Source organism: Suncus etruscus, chromosome 9 (genome assembly GCF_024139225.1).
Source record: "Suncus etruscus isolate mSunEtr1 chromosome 9, mSunEtr1.pri.cur, whole genome shotgun sequence".
In the NCBI taxonomy this organism is placed as follows: Eukaryota; Metazoa; Chordata; class Mammalia; order Eulipotyphla; family Soricidae; genus Suncus; species Suncus etruscus.
The window spans coordinates 24,605,805-24,626,737 of NC_064856.1; the positions used below are offsets into that span (position 1 = coordinate 24,605,805).

Here is a 20,933-nt window from a genome sequence, read left to right on the forward strand (position 1 = left end):
CACGGTTCGATCCCCCGGCGTCCCATATGGTTCCCCCAAGCCAGGGGTAATTTCTGAGCATGTAGCCAGGAGTAACCCCTGAGCATCAAAAGGGTGTGCCCCCCCCCAAAAAAAAAGACGAGGGGTTAGTGGTGGTATCTACAAGTGAGCTAGGTTATGTCGTCAGAGCAGCAGCTGACCAGGCAGAACCTCAATCTGAAATATGACCCCCTGAGTTCTATATGTCAGTTATATACCCATCTCATCCGTCTCTACCGCCCTGGGAGAGGTGTAGGGCTTGTCTAGAGTCTGCCTCTACATGACCTGGTCAGATTGAGAAAGCAGACTTGACCCTTCTCTCCTGAGACATCTGACTCCTTTAATTCATTTACTTATTTTTGGTTTTTGGCCACACCTGGCAATTCTTAGAGGTTATTCCTGGTTCTGTGTTCTAGAATTGCTCCTGGTAATGCTTGGAGACCATATGGGATGCTCAGGATCAAACCTGGCTCAGCTGCATGCAAGGCAAGAGTCCTACCATACGCTGTACTATCGCTCTGGCCTCTTTGAGGAATGAGGTTTTTCTCTGCTGGCCACTGCCCAGAGCTGACCAGCTTCTCCCCAAAGCAGGCCCCTCCTTGCCTGATTGCTTTGGGGGCTTCTTCAGGTTGTAGGACATCCACGATGGAGAGACATGCAGAAATGGAGAGGCTCCGGACACTGAAGGGACCCTCCACAGGGGAGGTCAGCGTGCACCTGGTGACCAGCGACAGCCCAGGGTCCGGTCCCCACATGCCTGCTACTGCTTTCATCATCCCAGGTGGGCCACGCTTCTGAGAATTCTGAGAGGAACAGCCCTGGGTGTGCCCAAGCGGGTGTGGATCCTGGCAGTCAAGGATAGTTTTCTCCTCTATGCACACACACACCCAGCAAGCAGCATTTGAGACAGGGCCTCCAGGCTCATGTGGGTCCTGTCTGCCTCTGTATCTGTTGACAGCAGCCAACTCGGCCACTCTTGGCCTGCCCGGCGGCGGCAGTGGTCTGGATGTGTCCTGCTTTCCAAGGGAGCCGATCCGTGTGGGGGATCGCGTGGTAGGCGTACCTGTGACAGCCACAGTCCTCCCGCAGTTAAGCGCCGTGCCTCACGCGGCGGCCAGCTCCAGCACTGTGCGACTCCTGGAATGGACCGAGGCACCGGGCCCGCCTGCTGGGAGCGGCCTGCGGGTCAGTGTCTGCAGGGATTAAGCCGGGCCCCTCGCCTTGCAGGTGTTGCGGGGCGGGGCTTTCTGGCCTTGGAGGCGGGGCGAAAAGTGGAGGCTGCCAGAGCTGCCTGGAATCAGCTGTCTGGAGCCTGGAGCCTGGAGGTGGGGGCTCTTTAGTGAGGCACTCTGGGTGGGCGTGGCTTGACTTCCTTAGCACTCGGGATTGGTGGGGAATCTAAGGGGTGTGGCTTGCTGGGCGTGGTTTTGGGTGGCGTGCTCAGACAGGCTGGGCCTGAGGGGCGTGGCTTGGAGTGAAGCACCCTGAGGTGCCGAGGCTGGCAGGGTCCGGGGGCGTGGCTACGGGGCGGAGCCAGAGCTTCCGGGGCGTGGCTTAGTGTGAGCGAAGCGACTGAAGGAGAGGGGTCCAGGGCTGGTTCCTCAGACCTTCCCGCGCTCCAGTTCCGGATAAGCGACTACACTCCCCGGAACATGGTGGGCGCCGAGCATCCCCCGAGCCCGGAGCTGAGGCGGGAAGGTGTGGCTGAATGTGAACGCGATGGCGAGGCCCCGGCGGGAGGAGGTGGCGATGCAGTCACTCAGCAGCCAGGTAAGAAGAGCTTGGCCCAAGCCAGCCCTGGCGCTGCTGGTCTCCTGCGTGGAGACCCCACCGGAAGTGCGAGGAGCAGGCCTCTGGCCTAGGAGGAAACGTCTGGCTGGAGCCTGAAGCCTAGAGGGGCCCCAGGTGGAGGCCGGTCGCGCGGGGCGTGGCCTCGGACGGGGCGGGGCGTGATGGGCGTGGCCTGAGTTTCCTTGGCCCCGCCCACAGCAGGCCTCCCCCAGGACCCTCCTGGAGATCGTCCTCGGGACCCCCCAGAGGATGATGCTGCCTGTCAGTGCCAGGCCTGGGGGCCGCAGGATCCCGGGTCGGGCCGTGATGGCAGCTGCCCCCAGCTGTCCCAGGAGCTACGGTAAGGATGGTAGTCATGCTAGGGGGTGGGGGAGGATGTTGCCCAACTTGCCTTCGGGTCCCAAGGTGCCTCCCCGTTCTAGACCTAGGAATGGGGCTGGGTACCGGTTGGTTGGTTCTTAACCCTCAGGCCGCTCCTTCCCGCAGGTCTGTTATAGTGGAGAATTCGGACCCCGCTTCCGAGCTCCTGAAACCCGTAAAGAAGAGGAAACGCCGGGACTACCAGAGCCTGTCGGAGGAATCCGAGCCCGAAGCCTTGGTAAGAAAGGAGGAGGAAGGGCGGCAGGAGCTTCCATCAGCAGCCCCCCATCCTACACCAACCCCCAGCTGTGTTGCAGAGGAGACTCAATGACTCACTTATTTCCCTTGAGGAACCATCCTGAGTATATGGAGGGAATGAGGATAAATCACTCTCTTGCTTTTGCAGAGACACCCCCCCCCTCCCTTTTCAAGTCTAGAATCAACACTCAAATAGGTGTGTGCACTCTGGGGGTCTCCATCCCTGGACCAAAGACCAGGGAGCCTGGTGCACAAAAGGAAGCCGAAAGAGCTGTTGAAAAGTCCCTGGGCAGGAATGATAAGTCCAGGGCAGGTGTTTGGCCTGTTTTTCCACCAGAGAAGCCAGGATCAGAGATTCTCACCCTTACTGCCTAGCTCAGAAATCTGGGATCAGGCTTGTCTTTCACAGGAGAAGCAAGAAGGAAAGGATCCAGAGGGACAACCCTCCACTAGGACCCCAGAAAGTGAGTGGAGCAGCAGCCAGCCTGGTATGTGGCCTGTTTGTATGATATGTGTATGTAGCTTTGGAGAGTTGTGCCTGAGAGTGTGAGCTATGCTTGTGATGGTGTATTGTTCCTCTCTGGATAGATATAAGCTAGTGGGTGAAAGAGAGAAAGAGAGAAGGATAACATTTCTGGTTTATTATATGGATTCCTGGGAGTTCTGTCCTCTTATTTGTGTGGATGTGGTTGTCTTTAATTCTCTATCCAGTTGGAAGTTGATCATGAAAGGTCCAGTAGCCAAAGATCTGAGTAAACTTTTATGGTACCACATGCATTATATTTCTTTGGTGACATGAGTAAGCTTCTGATGGACCTCTCTCTTTGGGATCCCCCCCCTTTTTTTTTTTTTGCTTTTTGAGCCACACCCGGTGATGTTCATGGTTACTTCTGGCTCAGCACTCAGGACCATATGGGATGCCAGGGGATCGAACCATGGTTCATCCTAGGTTAGTGTGTATAAGGCAAATGCCCTACCTCTTGCACCTCACTCTGGCCCCAGGGACCCCATTCTGACTCCTTTATACTTTTGTTTGTTTGGTTTTGGGGTCACACCTGGCAGTGCTCAGGAGTTACTCCTGGCAGTGCTCAGAGAACACTGGGATGCTGGGGATCGAAATTAGGTCATCTGCATGTAAGACAAACACCCTACCTAATGTAATATTGCTCTGACCCCTGACCTTTTGCTCTAAATAAAAATGGAACAGAGATCTTTATGGTCTTGGGGCCACACCCAGCAGTGCTCAAGACTTATTTCTTTTCTTTTCTTTTTTTTTTTTTGGTTTTTTGGGTCACACCCAGCGGTGCTCAGGGGTGACTCCTGGCTATTTTGCTCAGAAATAGCTCCTGGCAGGCATGGGGGACCATATGGGACACCGGGATTCAAACCAGCCACCTTTGGTCCTGGATCGGCTGCTTGCAAGGCAAATGCCACTGTGCTATCTCTCCGGGCCCAAGACTTATTTCTAACTCAGAAATCACTCCTGGCAGATTAAAGGGACCAAAACAGAGGTCTTTATTATTCTGGTTGTTTTGGGGCCACATCCAGAAGTGCTAGGGCTTACTCTTGGCTCTGCACTCAGAAATCATTCCTGGTGGATTCAAGGGATAGGGATAGAACCCCATTTGTCCAGGTGCAAGGGAAGTGTGTAACCTACTGTATTCACTGGCCCAGAACAGAGATCTTTCTTAAATTTTTTCTTACAAAAAAAATTTTTTTTTGGTTTTTGGGTCACACCCAGCAGCACTCAGGGGTTACTCCTGGCTCTATGCTCAGAAATTGCCCCTGGCAGGCACGGAAGACCATATGGGATGCCAGGATTTGAACCACTGTCCTGCAAGAAAGACAAATGCCTTACCTCCATGCTATCTCTCCAGCCCCATGAACAGAGATTTTTCATTGTTGTTCTGGCCCCATGAACAGAGATCTTTCATTGTTGTTCTGGCCCCAAGATCTTCTCCATTGCTATCTTCACATTGCCAAAAGGAAAGCGTCATCTAGAGCTAAGAAGCATTTATGATACTTGTACTTTCTAGTTTGGATACATTTGTTTAATGTTTTTCTCTCTCAAAAATGGATTTTTAAAGTATTATTATATGCTTAGTGCTTATTCCAGAGGCTAGTATGAGGGAGTCAATTCTTCTATCATCTGAGCTGCATAAATCACTGTCTTTACCATTCCAGAGAAAGCCAGTGAGATCAGTTCTTAGTACATTATTCTGCTCTGGTGAATTTAGCACTAATCAGAGCAACTCAGCTTGTATTCAGGAATCAGGATGCTTATTCCAACATCTGCTCCTCTTAGCCAAATCAGATTTTTCCTTCTGTTTCTCACCTAAGGTTGTCGTCAGAAGCCATATCCAGCCTCTCATATGCAAAGTGTATGTTTCAGCTGTGTGAGCCATCTCTCTGACTTATGGTTATTTTTGACACACATCTCTACATTTTTAATTGGGTTATTTATCTTTTTTACCATGATTTTTTTAAATATTCTAGATGCAAGTCCTTTGTCATAGATATGACAATTTTTCCTCAGTCTGTATATTGCCTTTTCTTTGTCATTTTGGGAATCACATTCAAAGACTTAGGTTTGCAAGGCTTGTGTTCTACAGCTGAGCCACATCCCTGCCCACATTTTGCCTGACGGTGCCCAGGGCTTATTCTTGGCTCTGTGCTCAGGAGTCACATCTGACAGTACTCAGGGGACTATCATGTAATGCCAGGGATTGAATAGCGTCAACCTTATAAGAGGTAAGCACCTTTAATACCTGTACTGTCTCTTTAGTACTTTATAAATTAATTTAATTTAATTTTTTATTTTTGGTTTTTTGGCCACACCCGGTGACCCTCAGGATTACTCCTGACTATATGCTCAGAAATCGCTCCTGGCTTGGGGACCATATGGGGTGCTGGGGGATAGAATTGCAGTTCGTCCTAGGTCAGCTACATGCAAGGCAAACACCCTACTGCTTGTGCCACCATTCCAGCCCCTTATTTTTATTTATTTTATTTTATATTTTGGTTTGGGGGTCACACCCGGCAGTGCTCAGGGGTTACTCCTGGCTCTACGTTCAGAAATCACTTCTGACAGGCTCGGGGGACCATATGTGTTGCCGGGATTCGAACCACCATCCTTTAGCATGCAAGGCAAACATTTTACCTCCAAGCTATCTCTCTGGCCCCTTATTTTTATTTTTTTGGTTTGTTTTTTTGGGACACACCCCCGTGATGCTCAGGGATTACTCCTGTCTGCACTCAGAAATTTTTGCTGGCATGCTCAGGGGACCATATGGGATGCCGGGAGTTGAATCTGGGTTTGTCCCAGGTTGGCCACATGCAAGACAAATTTCCTACTGCTGTGCTATTGCTCCGGTTCTATCACCATACTTGGTGATGCTCAGGGATTACTCCTGACTGTGCACACAGAAATAGCTCCTAGAGGGGCTTGAGCGATAGTACAGCAGTAAGGCTTTTGACTTTTCAAGCAGCCAATACAGCATGGACTTCGGTTCAAATCCCATCATCCCATATGGTCCCCTGAGCCTGCCAGGAGCGACTCTAATCACAGAGCCAGGAGTAACCCCTGAGCACTGCCAGGTGTGACCCAAAATAAATAAATAATTTCTAGCTAGGGGACCATATGGGACACCAGGGATTGAACCCAGGTCTGTCCTGGGCAGCTGTGTGCAAGGCAAATGCCCTACTGCTGTACTATCGCTCTGGCCCCTGTATTTTTATTTTTGTATTTCTTTTTTTATAGTGGTATTAATGTTTAGACTTTTTTCTTTCTTTCTTTTTTTTTTTTTTTTGGTTTTTGGGCCACACCCGGTGATGCTCAGGGGTTACTCCTGGCTATGCGCTCAGAAGTCGCTCCTGCCGTGGGGGACCATATGAGACACCGGGGGATCGAACCACGATCCATCCAAGGCTAGCGCAGGCAAGGCAGATACCTGACCTCTAGCGCCACTGCCGGCCCATAATGTGTAGACTTTTGACATACAAAATCATGTACCTTCAGTACCACTGATATATGCCACAAACTATCTGGTACTGTCCTTATATAATTTATGGTCTGTCCCATCTTTCCATGCCCCTGCTTCCAGCCACCATCACCACCACCCTTTATTCCTTCTTTGTTGTGTCAGAGTTCAAGGGTTTGTTTTTATTCTCCATAGCCTTTCTTTCTATGTCACATAAGAATAATATACACATGCTCTCTATTTATTTAGGTTTGGGGGCCAAGCTGGAGATGCTCAGGGGTTAGTCTTGTTTTGCTTTGTTTTGGGGCACACCCATTGATGCTCAGGGGTTATTCCTGACTATTCACTCAGAAATCGCTCCTGGCTTAGGGGGAGCAGATAGGACTCTGGGGGATCGAACTGAGGTCCGTTCTAGCTAGCAGATACAAGGCAGACGCCTTACCTCTAGCGCCAATGCTCCAGCCCCTCAGGGGTTACTCTTGACTCTGCACTCAGGGATCACTCCTGGTAGCTCCAGAGACCATTTGGGGTATTGAGGATAAAATACAGGTTGGCTGAGTGCAATGCAAACACCCTACCACATCTTTAATATCACTTAAATTAGCTCATATAGTATTGTCCTTCTTCCTCTGATTTATTTCACTCTAGTTCTATCCAAGTCATTGCAAAAGGTAAGATTTCATCCTTTCTTATAGATTAGTAGTGTTCCATTGTGTGTGTGTGTATACACACCATAATATCTCTATATACTCATATTGTTGGGCATTTGGGTTTATCTAGAATCTAGATCTTGGCTATTATAAATAGTGCTAGAATAAACATAGGAATGCATGTATGAGGTAAGATGATGTTGAAATCCAGTGTCAAAAAACAGCAAAATGTGGAGAGATAGTACAACTGGTAGGGTGTTTTTCTTGCACACATTCAACCTGGGTTCGATCCCCAAAACCCTAGATAGTACCTTGAGCATTGCCAGGAGTGATCCCTGAGTACAGAGCTAAGAGTAAGCCCTTGGCATGGCTGGATGTAGCCCAAAAACCAAAAGAAAAATGAAACAGCAAAATGAAGTAAGGCTGGCATTCTGAAGTCTGCTCTCTCTTCTTCCCCAGTAATTACAATTTTTTTTAGAGAAACCAAGGATTATTGAAGCATAGGAGGAGGCAGCATGTTCTTTTGCTTGTTTGTCTTTTGTTTTTGGACCATATCTGGTGGTGCTCAGGGGTTACTCCTGGCTCTATTCACAGGAATCACTCCTGGAAGGCTTAGGGGACCATATGGGATACTGGGGATTTGAACCCAGGTCAGCTGCGTGCAAGGCAAACGCTTTACTCACTGTGCTATCACTCTGGTCTGAGGTAGCATGTTCTAAGGGACAATCCAGGTTTCACTTAGGACAAAGGCAGAAGGAAGAGGGTCTATAGTACAGTGGGTAAGGCACTTGTCTTATACATGGCTGATCCAGGTTTGATCCTTGGTATCCCATATAGTTCTTGGAGCTGTTAGCAGATTTCCCTAAGTGTAGGGCCAGGAATAACTCCTCAGCCTCACTGGATGTGGTCCCCCCAAAAAGACCAATAAGAAACTATGCATTCTAGGATGATATCAAAGATCTGATGGCTCACTTAATGGACAAAGTACTTGCTTTGACCTGATTGTGTCAGAAGGTTGGAATCTCTAGGTTAGACAAGTGAGAGGAGAATTTAGACAACTGCAAGACAGATCCCTTAGGCACTTAAGTTCCATACTGAGGTAAAATGCTTCTTCCTAAGTGACCCACTACTCCATTCCTGAATGCTCCATGGCAGCAGCTAAATGAGTTTGAGCAAGTTTCCACTTCAGACTTAAGAGTTCTAGAAGGACTGGAACTCAGGCCCAGAATTTTGTGCCATAAAGATCCTTTATTCACCACATCTCACTTTTTTTTTCTTTTTTGCCACAACCAGTGATGCTCAGGGGTTACTCCTGGCTATTTGCTCAGAAATCGCTCCTGGCTTGGGGACCATATGGGACGCTGGGGATCAAACCAAGGTCCATCCTGGATTGCTGTGTGGAAGGCAAATGTCCTACTGCTGTGCTATCTCTCCAGCCCATATCTCATTTTTTATTTCAGTTCTCTGTGATCATGCCATTACCTGAATTTTATAGGTGACAAAATTGAGGTTAACAGAAGTTGTAGCTGTTTATCCATAGAACATGAATAGCTTTTGCTGAGTTGTTGCCTTTTTCATTGTCTGTGGCCTTGGTTGAAGGTAGCTTAGGCTGGCCTTGCTAATCGACCTTTCATGTTTCCATCCACTTTAGTCTTTTGAACAAAGACTGTTTTTCCTCTGTGGTAGAATTCAGAACTGTATCTCAGGTTAAATGGAAGGCCCGTAGAGGGATTCATCTCCCCTGCTTGGCACTTGGGCACTCCCTCTTCAATATATACACATGCTATTGTGTCTATCTGGGGGTGCGGTCAGCCATTGTCCACCACTCCTACACACACACACACACACACACACACACACACACACACACACACACACACACACACACACACTACTCTTTCTGTGTCAAAGTTTAGAGGAAGAATTGGGAAAAAGGGAATTCTGTTTTTGTTTTTATTTTGGGGTCACACCTGGTGATGCTTGTGCATTACTCCTGACTGCACTCAAGAATCATTGCCAGGGCCTGGAGAGATAACACAGCGGTGTTTGCCTTGCAAGCAGCCGATCCAGGATCAAAAGGTGGTTGGTTCAAATCCCAGTGTCCCATATGGTCCCCCGTGCCTGCCAGGAGCTATTTCTGAGCAGACAGACAGGAGTAACCCCTGAGCACTGCCGGGTGTGGCCCAAAAACAAAAACAAAAAAAAACAAAAACAAAAAAAAAAAGAATCATTGCCAGTGGTGTAAAGGGGACCATAAAGGATCCTGGGATCGAACCTGGGGCAGCCATGTGCAAGGCAAGCACCTAACCTGCTATGCTATCACTCTAACCCCAAAAAGGAATTTTTATTTTATTTTTAATTTTTGGAGGGGTGAGGGTTTAGGCCACACTTGCCAGTACTTGGGTTACTTCAGGCTCTGTGCTTAGTGATCACTCCTGGCAGGCTCAGAGGACCATGTAAGATCAAATCAACACCCTACCCACTTTCTCTCTGGGCCTGGAATTTCTTATTTCTTTTTTTTTTTTTTTTTTTGTGGTTTTTGGGTCACACCCGGCAGTGCTCAGGGATTATTCCTGGCTCCAGGCTCAGAAATTGCTCCTGGCAGGCACGGGAGGACCATATATGGGACGCCGGGATTCGAACCGATGACCTCCTGCATGAGAGGCAAACGCCTTACCTCCATGCTATCTCTCCGGCCCCTGAATTTCTTATTTCTATATGTCCTCACTTTTGGTTTTTGTTTTTGTTTTTTTTTTTTTTTCTGGGTCATACCCAGCAGCGCTCAGGGGTTACCCTGGCTCTATGCTCAGAAATCGCCCTGGCAGGCATGGGAGACCATATGGGATGCCGGGATTCGAACCACCGTCCTTCTGCATGGAAGGCAAACATCTTACCTCCATGCTATCTCACCGGCCCCTATGTCCTCACTTTTTTTCTGATTCTTTCCATGTCTTTCCCTATGAGCGTAGGTGGCTCTGTACATAAGTTTTCTCCATCAGGACTTTTCATTCAGCTTTGTTTATTTTTGGTTTTGAGCCCACATCTGACTTTAAGGCTTTCTTCTGGGCGTGTGCTCAGGTTTTACTCCTGGATGTGCTTGGGGAACTTAATGCAGTTCTGGGGTTGAACCTGGGTCAGCCACATGCAATTCAAGTGACTTATCTAATCCCTCTGAATCATGTTAATTATTTTTATAATTACCATGTTTGGGGTTGCTACCAAAGCCATATCAGTAGTATTATGGAAATGTCATTGTTGAGTATCAAACTCAGAGCCTTGCACATGCTAGGTATGTGTATTACCCCTTGAACCACATCGCCTTCCCATCACTCAGCTTTGTCTGAGATGGTTCCCCCTGGCTGAGACATAGCGACTTCAGTTAGTTGTTCAAATATTGCTGACAGTGACCTGAGAATGAACAGTTTTGGGGTAACCTTACCTTGCCCCAAGTCATTCCTGAGATCTGAATCATTGTTCATATGAATGGTTTGGGACCAGAGGGTAGCGTGTGAAATCAAATCAAGATTTATATTAGGTAAAGGTAGGGATGGATCAGGATAAACTTAGGGAAGTAGTCCATCAGGAGAAGCTTCACCAGGGATCAATCTGTCTGTATCCTCTCCACAGCTTTGAATGAGAAGAAGGATGACTGGTCTTGGGAGTCCTATCTTGAGGAGCAGAAGGCCATCACTGCCCCTGTCAGTCTCTTCCATGACGTGAGTGTCATTTCCACCTAGGATGGGCTTGTATTCCAAGACCAGGGACTTACCTCCAGCTCAGGCCTTCTGGTACTTTCTGTGTCTCACAAAGAAAATTAATACTCATAGAATTGGCACAATGGAAGGGGGAGGCTCCTGGGGCCTGTAGAAGAATGAGCTCAGTGTAAGGGGCTTCTAGACTGAGAAGAAATAAAGGTAGAGGAGCTGGAGCTGTAGTATATGGAGTAAGGTATTTGCTTTGCATGTGGCTGATCTGTGTTTGATCCCAGGAATCCCATATGGTCCCCAAGCTCTGCCAGGAGTGTTATCTGAACTCAGAGCACACTGAGTATGAGCCAAAACAACAACAACAACAACACATAAAATAATTAGGGAGGTGGAAGTCTTACCCATTACTAAGTCTGCAGGTTTGTTTTCTGATGGCTTTCACTCATTTTGTAAGCTATTCTTCCCATATATGGATGATTAAGAACCTTTACATCAAAAAAAAAAAAAAGAACCTTTACATCTAGCCCTGACTCAGTCCACATTTTTTGTTTGTTTGTTTGTTTGTTTGTTTTGGGGGGTTCACACCCAGCAGCACTCAGGAGTTACTCCTGGCTTTCTGCTCAGAAATGGCTCCTAGCAGGCTCGGGGGACCATATGGGATGCCGAGATTCAAAACACCGACCTTCTGCATGAAAGGCAAACGCCCTACGTCCATGCTATCTCTTCGGCCCCTCAGTCCACATTTTTTGCTTGTTTTTGTTTTTGTTTTTTTGGGTCTCTTCTGGCAGTACTCAAGGGTTACTCCTGGCTCTGTGCTCAGAAGTTGCTCCTGGCAGGTTCGGGGGACCATATGGGATGCTGGGAATTAAACCAGAGTAGAAGGCAAACACCCTTCCGCTGTGCTATTGCTCCGGCCCCTCAGTCCACATATAGCTATACAGGTTTTAAAAATGATTATTTATTGAGGTAACAATGATTTATAAAAAATGTTTATGTTTTAGGGGTGGACTATTACACCATGCTCACTACCAAAGTGCCAATATCCCTTATCCACACTTCCCAGCTTATTTGGTCTTTCAGCTTCCTCCCTCCCTACCTCTGGGCAACTTCAGCCCTTTGATCAGAGTCTAAAGGCGTATTTGCAATGGACTTTATCTCTTTTCTAGCTTTATTTCTATGTATCTACACATATGAAAGATGATTCAGTATATATTTTTCTCTTTCTGACTTCATTTTGCTTAGCATGACAGCCTCCAGTTTCATCCAGGTTGTCATAAAAAGCAAGACATCTTGCCTTAAAGCTGAGTAGTCAGTCTGTTGTATCCAGAGCCCACATCTTTCTCCACTGCTCTGTCACTGGGCACTTGAGTAATATCCAGGTCATGGCTGCTGTCAGTAGAGCTGCAATGAGCATAGATGTGTATGTGACCTTTTCAAATGAGTGGCTTTTACTCTTTGCACAGAGACTTAAGAGTGGAATTTCAAAAAAAAAAAAAAAAAGAGTGGAATTTCAACCTACATTTTAAGGGACTAGAAACTATTCTAAGCCCCTAGGTCCCTGTACTGAGTAGCCCCAAATAAGTTACCCTTTTGTCAGCATCAGGCTGGTGAAGTGAAAAAGCAGTTTCTTCACCTCGTCCCTGTCTATGAGACAAGAACTGAGATGGAAGCTGTCTTCTCCAATCTGCCTTGACAGTGCCAGTTGGCCCCTCAGAACAAGAATGGCTTCAGACTGGGCATGAAGTTGGAAGGCATCGACCCCCAGCACCCATCCATGTACTTCATCCTCACAGTGGCCGAGGTGAGCTGAGGCTTCTGCTGCCAATCTGCCAGTTGACAGAATGATGGAGCCTGCCACACACCTTGGGGGGTTAGAATGAACGCAGATGAGGGAACTGCTATCCTGTCCCCAGAATTATTAAAAAAGAAAAGAACACATGTGTGTGGTGGGTGATACTTGTCCTCAGTGGGTGTTGATGTCAATGTTGGGACATCCTGATTAGAGGTCACCAGCATGGCCATGTTGGCAGGAGACCCACAAGGGGTCCACATACCCAGGAGCTCATTAGTTTTGTGGGAATCATTCAGGTAAATTCATCTTTGGCATTCCCCTAGTGGGTGTGTGACAGACATGAGCTGTGTGGCCCTAGGGGAACAGGAAAAGCTATAGGAAAGGCCTCCTTTGTTGCATCTTGAGATATGTGCTATGTATAAAGAGGGTGTCCAGGCAGAAGTAGCAAAGCAAGCACCTGCTCTGTGACATTGAACCTCTTGCCAGGTCAAGAAGATACTTCCTGTTAGGTGGATGAGTCCAGAGCAGTGTGCACAAGTGAGAGGGCCAGTGATAGGGGAACAGAAGGCAAGGTTTATCAGGGCCCCAAGCAGGCTTGAACCTCAGTACATTTGAGGTTCTCTCTCGGAGAAGATCTCCATCTGGCTCTCCGGACTCAGGGAGTACAAGGACATGAACAGTCTCATCACAGGATGGGAGAGAATGAGGCAAAATCCAGGATTGGCGGAACCTGAGAATGAAGAGCAGTGGGGTGCCTGGTAGTGCAAGAGCCCCTGAGATCACCAGACTGGGCCAGGAGAGATGAGGAGGAGCATGTGGAGTGTCTGCTAGTGCCAAAGGCCTGTGATTCCCACCCTGGGCCAGGTGTGTGGCTACCGCCTTCGTCTGCACTTCGATGGTTATTCTGAGTGCCATGACTTCTGGGTCAATGCCAACTCCCCAGACATTCACCCTGCTGGCTGGTTTGAGAAGACGGGACACAGGCTACAGCCCCCCAAAGGTAAGGCCTAGGTGGGCTTGTGATTCGATGCGCTGAGCCCATCCCTTCTCTGTGGTCCCCCCTTATCTGCTTCCCCCACATTTCCTGCCATTTCTCCTTCATTGCCTTCTACTCTGACTCACCTCCATCCTCACATTCCTATTTTCCCCTCACCTGTTGAATGTCCACCTAGCTCCTGTCCTGCTTTGTCAAGGGGCTCTGGGCGCAGGTCCGAGGGTTGCGGGGTTTTCCAGCTCTGCTTGATTCTGCTGCTTCAGTATGGGGTATGCTCACCCTGGCCCAGTCTCTGCACGGCGCTCTGTTCATCCCCCCGAGGGGCCTAGGTTACAAGGAGGAGGAGTTCAGCTGGAGCCTGTATCTGCGCAGCACAAGAGCTCAGGCTGCCCCCAAGCACCTGTTTGTGAGCCAGAGCCACGTGAGTGCCCCTGAGTGAGAGTGGACCCGTGCCCCCGGGACAGGGTCCCCAAAGCACGTGCTGACTCATCAGAAGAGGGCTCATGTGCTTGGTCTGGTCTTCACGTCAAAGGGGCAGGGCTGGGCAGGGCCAGGGCCAGAGGGAAACTGGTTGTAGGTTCCTCTCCCTTGCCTGCACCTGCTCCTTCTGCAGAAATCTGCTCCTCGGCACCCTCTCGACTCCCCTCCCCTCCAGCACATCATCACCACTGGGCCACTGAGATGGCACTGTGCTTGCTTCTTGCTTTGTTTGCTGTGCGGATCTGGGTGTAAGGCCCAAGCCCCTGTTCTGGTAGCAGCTTTTCCCTTTTGTCTGGCATCAAGTTTTTCCACGTCAGTGCTAACAACTCACCCTTTGTCTTTTTCTCTGTTTAAGGCAGCTGGAAGTCATATTAATCTCCTAATCCCAAGTGAAAGGTTTGGGAGTTAAAGAGACCCCTTCAAAACTATGAGCACATGGAAACCAGAGGCAAGGACAGTTATTTTAAACCACAGTCTGTCCTCAAGATCATACTTAAAAGTTTCCAGGGGATGGATAGGGTTATATCTACTATTGTGGCACCAATGCAGACTCAGGTGGATTTTTTGTTTATTTTGTGGTGCTGAGTTTTAACCCAGGACCTCATACCCAGAAGGCAAGTGTTCTACCTTTGCACTCCATCCCCATCCCAGAAAAGCAGGCTTTTAAATTAAAATATGGGGCTGGAAAGATAGCATGGAGGTAAGGCATTTGCCTTTCATGCAGAAGGTCATCGGTTCAAATCCCGGCATCCCATATGGTCCCCCATGCCTGCCAGGAGCAATTTCTGAGCATGAAATCAGGAGTATCCCCTGAGCACTGCTGGGTGTGACCCAAAAACCACAAAAAAAATAAAATTAGAATATAAATTTTATAACCAACCCCTACTCCCTAGCCTCAAGCCCACCTCTATCATCCACTAGCACTGTGGTCACCATTATAAAATGGAATGGTTATGGGAGAGATAGTACAAAGGTTAAAGGGCTTGCCTTGCATGTAGTTCAATTCCCAGAAACATATATGGTCCTTTGACCACCAGGAGGATTGACCCCTGAGCACAGGGCCAGCACAGTCCAGGTATGAACCTCCCCCCCAAAAAAAAACAACAAAAAAAAATTTTTTAATGGAGATAGTGATACCTGTCACCTGGGATATTATAAAGATCAAGGGAGTTGATAGCTTTTGAAGCATATACCTGGCTAACGGCAAGTGCGACAACCTATCCCCAACCCCACCTTTACTTCCCACTCGCTTCACAGTTCAGTTTCTTCTCCAGCACCCCACATTCCCACTATTGACACACAACAACTCCAGCCTAAACCTGTGAGGTACATTCACAGCTTCTCCCCAGTCATTCACCTTCTTCCCATTTGCTTTCTCTGAGTGTTCCTTGGATGCTGAGCATTTCCTGAGTGACTTGGGCTGGAAGTCACATTTAGATCCCTCTGTACCACGCACTGCTCCTGCCCTTCTCCCTGCCCACCCAAAGGCATGAGTCATACAGAACCCAGTTCTGCTTTTGCCAGGGCTCTGGACCTGTTCTAGACAACCTGGGCCTGGCCATGGCAGCCCCTCTTCTTGCCCTTCAGAAACCCCCACCCCTGGGCTTCCAGGTGGGCATGAAGCTGGAGGCTGTCGATCGCATGAACCCATCCCTTGTCTGCGTGGCCAGTGTGACCGACGTGGTGGACAGCCGTTTTCTGGTGCACTTTGACAACTGGGACGACACTTACGACTACTGGTAGTAGGGTACCCAGCTTGGGTCTGGCCAGTGAGGGGTGAGAGAGGGTGGAGCAGTGCTTTCAAACCCTATGGCCCAGTCCAGCCCTGACATTTTTATCTGCTGGAAGAGAATTCACTGTCACGTGGATCTGATCTACATCTTTAAAAATAAAATGTAGCATTCAATGCTTTATCTAAGATTCCAAGGGGGAGCTGAGTTAATGTGGTAATCTCTCATCTCTTCAGCCAAATGCTCAATAATTAGGAGGTTGGATGAGGGTTTGCCCCAAAGCCACACTGCCCTCTGTTGGCAGACTAAGGGCCTCAGTGTTTCTTTCACTTGGGACTAGTTGAAGTGTTCTTGGGTTTCAGGTGTGATCCCAGCAGCCCCTACATCCACCCGGTGGGCTGGTGCCAGAAGCAAGGAAAACCCCTCACCCCTCCACAAGGTGACCTGGCAGTCTCGGCTGGTGATGGCCCAAGCCTGGGCCCAGATCTTTCTCCCCGGATCCCTGCCCCAAACCTCAGCTGATTCTGAGAGCCAGGGAGAGAAAGCAGGTGCCCTAGAGCTTCCATGGAGGTATAAAGAAAGGAAGTTAGAGTTCGGACCCACCAAGGGAGCAGGAGTCCAGAGTGAAGAAAGTGTGCCCTGTTTCACTAGCTCCTATGTAGAAGCTGTTTGCTGGAGTGGGATCAAGTGGGTCCAGAAAGGATTGAGTTGGAGTTCCCAGATAGTCATGAGGAGCCAGAGCAGTAGTAGAGCGGATATAGTATTTGCTTTGCAGTAGCCAACCCACATTCAATCCCTGGTAGCTCATATGGTCCCCTCTAGCAGTGATCCTGAGTGTTCGGGTCCCCTGAGATTGCCAGAAGTGATAGAGAGCCAGGAGTAAACACTGAGCACAGTTGAGTGTAGCCCAAACACCCAACCTCCTCTTCCCCCAGAAAATGGTTGTAATGTGTCTGCTTCCTTTGGGGAAGTGGGGGTGGTCATATACCCAGGTTACACCCAGTTCTGCGCTCAAGAATCCCACTGATGAGTGCTTAAGGGTCCTTGTGCTGCCAAGGATCAGCCTCCTGCATGCAGAGAATGCATGTAACTTTTGAAACTAACTCTCCAGATCTGTTGGCATTTTCTTGCTCCAAGAAGCCCTGTGAGACTGTGTGCCTATAGTGGGGGAGATGTCCTTGAAGGAATTCAGTCCCTCCCAAAATCCTGGTGCTTGAGGGGGTGTCAGAGAGCTCCCTACAGGACCTACTTATTGTTCTCATCTTTTTTCCAGACTACCCAGACCCTGATAGCTTCTGCTGGGAAAAGTATCTGGAAGAAACTGGAACCTCTGCTGTTCCTACATGGGCCTTCAAGGCGGTGAGTCACTCTTCCTACAGCAGCAGACTTAGGTGTAGGAGTACCCAGCCAGGCCCAATGTGTTCTAGACTTCACCCTTGGCAGGTTATGGTTTCCAGGCATGGCACTTTCATTTCCTCTTTGGGGCTCAGCTCTACTCTTCCCCTACAGCGTCCCCCACACAACTTCCTGGTCAACATGAAGCTGGAGGCTGTGGATTGCAGGAACCCAGCCCTGATTCGAGTAGCCAGCGTGGAGGATGTAGAGGACCATCGGATAAAGGTGGCGCTGGGACCCTTGGGCCAAGGGAGTGGACCGGTGAATGGGGCAGAAATTCTGTAAGCAGGTTAAAAGTTAAGGCAGAGAGATAGTACAGTGTATAGGACATTTGCAGTTGACCCAAGTTCAACTCCTGGCATTCCATTTGGTTTCTGAGCCCTCCAGAAATGATCCCTGAGTGTAGTGCCAGGAATGTGTCCTGAGCACTGCTAGGTGTGGCCCCAACAAACAAACAGAAAGTCAAAGGCAGAGACTGGAGAGACAGTACAGTGGTTAGGGTGCTTGCCTTACGCACAGCCAACCCAGGTTTGATTCCCAGGATCCTACGTAGGTCCCCTAAACTAGAGCAGAGCTAGAAGTAACTCCTTTACACCATTGGGCATGGCCCAAAATACCTGCCCCTAAAATAAAATGGAGAGCCTGGAGTGAGAAGTGAAAACATAAGCCATCGTTTAAAAACAGCAGGCAAGGGCCTAGCTTGAATCATTGCTGTGAAAAGGGAAAGAGAGCTCTAAACTCAAGATCAGACATCTTAGATCTCATTCTCATCTTTAATAAGAATTAGCCTTCATGGGCCGGAGCGATAACACAGCAGTAAGGCGGCCACCACAGGATGAACCCCAGTTCAAAGCCCGGCATCCTATATGGTCCCTTGAACCTGTCAGGAGCAACTACCTGAGTATAGAGCCAGGAGTAACTCCTGAGTGCCACCAGGTGTGACCCTTCCCAAAAAACCAAAACAAGCAAACAAACAAAAAAGAATTAGCCTTCAGAGGCCAGAGCGATAGCACAGTGGGTAGGGCATTTGCCTTGCACACAGCCAACCTGGATTCTATCCAGCATCCCATATATTCTAGGCATATATATATATATATATATATATATACATATATGTATATATATATATACATATATGTATATATATATAGCATATATATCCTATATATCCAGGCATTCCCTGAGCCTGCCAAGATGCCCTCCCCCCAACAAAAAAAAGAATTAGGGACTGGAGAGATAGCATGGAGGTAAGGCTTTTTCCTTGCATGCAGAAGGACAGTGGTTCGAATTCTGGCATCTGATATGGTCCCCCAAGCCTACCAGGAGTGATTTCTGAGTGTAGAGCCAGGAGTAACCCCTAAGCACTACCGGGTATGACCCAAAAATACAAAAAAAAAAAAAAAAAAAAAAAGAATTAGCTTTCAGGGTGGGAGTGATAGTACAGAAGGGAGGGCATTTGCTTTGCATGTGGCCAGCCCAGATTTGATTTTTGGCATCTTGTATGATTCCTCAAGCACCATCAGGAATATTTCCTGAACATAGAGCCATCAGTAACCTCTGAAAACCACAGGGTATGGCCCAAAACCAAACTAACCAAAAAAAAAAGCCTCAACCACCTTACTGAGGAAACAAGCTTCATGGGTTTGTCTTAAAGGCAGATGGGCAGTGCCCTGACTATGAGCACAGCCCTTGGGAAATGTCGCAGCCAGATGGGTCATGTGCAGATAGCCCTTGGTTTTTCCAAATCAGGATCTTGGATCTAACATGTACACCAAGATGTATTCTTGGTGCCTGGAAGGCCTCGCACTTAAGCAAGGCTCCACAGGGAAATTCCTGACCACCAAGGGCCCTTTCCTCCTCAGCTCCACTTTGATGGCTGGAGTCATGCTTATGACTTCTGGATAGATGCTGACCATCCTGATATCCACCCTGCGGGCTGGTGCTCCAAGACAGGCCACCCCTTGCAGCCTCCTCTCCGTACGTACCCCTCAGGCCTCTTGACCCTTTCATTAGTAATTCTCCTGCCCCCAAACCCAGACAACACCCCCAGAGCTTTCCCAAGGGGATTGACCTTCGTGCCCAGGTCTGGCCCTAAGAATCCCAGTGCCTATAGTGATATGTAGGCTCCCTGTCATGAGGGGCTCGGTAGTACTTGATGAGGCTTTAAACTGCCCCAGTTTGGAGCTTGGGGTTTGGAAGCAGATGCTTCAGGGTTGTCACACTTGTGGGAATTCTTTGAGCAGCTAAGAGCCCTTAGACCAGGCATTATATTTATTAAGGAAAGTGAGGCTCCCTCTGTAGCCCCCTGTTATTCTCTGGACACTGGAATTAAAAGTCAGACCATTCATTGTTCTGCTGAGTCCCAAATCTCACCCTCAAGCTTCCTGTCTTTTGCTTCCCTACTGAAGCCATTTCTGTTTCACCTGGAATCACTATCATTCATTCTCCAAGTGTGATAGAGTAAAAAAAAAAAAAAGCCACAGAGGGACTGGAACAATAGCATAGCAGGTAAAACACTTGCCTTAAACACACTTAGCTTGGGTCTAATCCCTGGAGCCCCATATAGTTCCCTGAGTACCACAAGGAGTGATCCATGAGTGCAGAGCCAGGAGTAATCCTTGAGCATCTCTGGGTGAGACCAAAAGACTTAAAAATAAAGTCTGCCAAAGTTTCTTTTTGGCTTTTATTTCTGGGTCATACTCAGTAGTGCTCAGCAGTTACCCATAGCTTCATGCTCAGGGATCACTCCTGGAGGGATCGGGGAACCATAAAGGGTGTTGGTGGATGAACACAGATCGGTCGCATGCAAGGCAAGTGCCCTATCTGTTGTTGGCAGTCTGACTGCCATAGGTTTTAGGATGAAAATGGAAACATTCAAGAGTCACATAAACCTACCTCCTGTGGCTCCTACAAGAATCCCCAGGAGGCCTGGCTTACCAATTTAGCAGAGTACTGGAGAGCTTCAGAGTCAGCTCCCAAAGAGGGAGATCTGCACTGGTAGGATATGGTATCCCAGCAAATCCAGGCCCCAGGACCAGGGCAGATGTTCTTGGTACTGACCTGCCTCTGGAAAACTGCTCCTCACTTGCCCTTCAGCCCAGTCCCACCCAACCTCCAAGACTCTTGCTGACTCTCCTTTCTCTGGTCTAGGTCCCAGAGAGCCCAGCTCTGTTCCCCCTGGAGGCTGTCCTCCTCTTGGCTACCGGAGCCTACCACAGACTAGAACATCCAAGTACAGCTTTCACCACCGGTGAGCAAGGCTCTCCTACTCCGAGGCGCTCAATTACTTCTCAGGCAGGATGTTTCATGCCTACTACATGCTATTGATCAGGGGTTCCCCTTGACACTCAGATTCAGGCCAGGGCTGGGAAGGAGTAAGCAAGTGCAAACAGGTGAGTTCAACCCGACTTTAACCCACTTCTTCTCCAGGAAGTGCCCCACTCCAGGTTGTGACGGCTCTGGCCACGTTACAGGCAAGTTCACGGCTCACCATTGCCTCTCAGGCTGTCCTCTAGCTGAGAGGAACCAGAGCCGGCTGAAGACAGAGCTGTCTGACACAGAGGCCTCAGCCCGTAAGAGGAATCTCTCAGGCTTCTCCCTAAGAAAGAAGCCTCGCCATCATGGCCGGTGTGGACGGCAAGAGAGCAGGGCCTCAGGTCAGCTGGGGCCAGGCCAGGCACTGATTCTCTGCCGAGGTCGTGGTCCCTCTCTCCCTAGGATTGGACGTCCTCCAAAGTACCGGAAAATCCCACAGGACAATTACCCAAGTAAGTCCTTG

The 20,933-nt window shown here is 48.8% G+C and overlaps 1 protein-coding gene across 2 annotated transcripts in view; it reads left to right on the top strand.

Moving 5' to 3' along the window:
* Positions 1-649: 649 nt before the first annotated feature.
* L3MBTL1 (L3MBTL histone methyl-lysine binding protein 1) overlaps positions 650-20,933 on the top strand; it is a 34,578-nt gene continuing 14,294 nt past the window's right edge. Inside the window, exons 1-17 of one of the 2 annotated variants that reach the window (XM_049779181.1) lie at positions 650-799; positions 977-1,203; positions 1,641-1,788; positions 2,011-2,149; positions 2,296-2,407; positions 2,837-2,915; positions 10,685-10,773; positions 12,461-12,565; positions 13,421-13,556; positions 13,880-13,971; positions 15,618-15,769; positions 16,123-16,199; positions 17,034-17,119; positions 17,270-17,380; positions 19,018-19,132; positions 20,306-20,405; positions 20,585-20,922. In XM_049779181.1, the coding sequence (XP_049635138.1) occupies positions 664-799; positions 977-1,203; positions 1,641-1,788; positions 2,011-2,149; positions 2,296-2,407; positions 2,837-2,915; positions 10,685-10,773; positions 12,461-12,565; positions 13,421-13,556; positions 13,880-13,971; positions 15,618-15,769; positions 16,123-16,199; positions 17,034-17,119; positions 17,270-17,380; positions 19,018-19,132; positions 20,306-20,405; positions 20,585-20,922 (2,242 nt within the window). In that variant the 5' untranslated portion in view covers positions 650-663. Of the gene's footprint in view, positions 800-976; positions 1,204-1,607; positions 1,789-2,010; positions 2,150-2,295; positions 2,408-2,836; positions 2,916-10,684; positions 10,774-12,460; positions 12,566-13,420; positions 13,557-13,879; positions 13,972-15,617; positions 15,770-16,122; positions 16,200-17,033; positions 17,120-17,269; positions 17,381-19,017; positions 19,133-20,305; positions 20,406-20,584; positions 20,923-20,933 lie in introns of those variants that run through there. The other variant, XM_049779180.1, reaches the window with a different exon arrangement.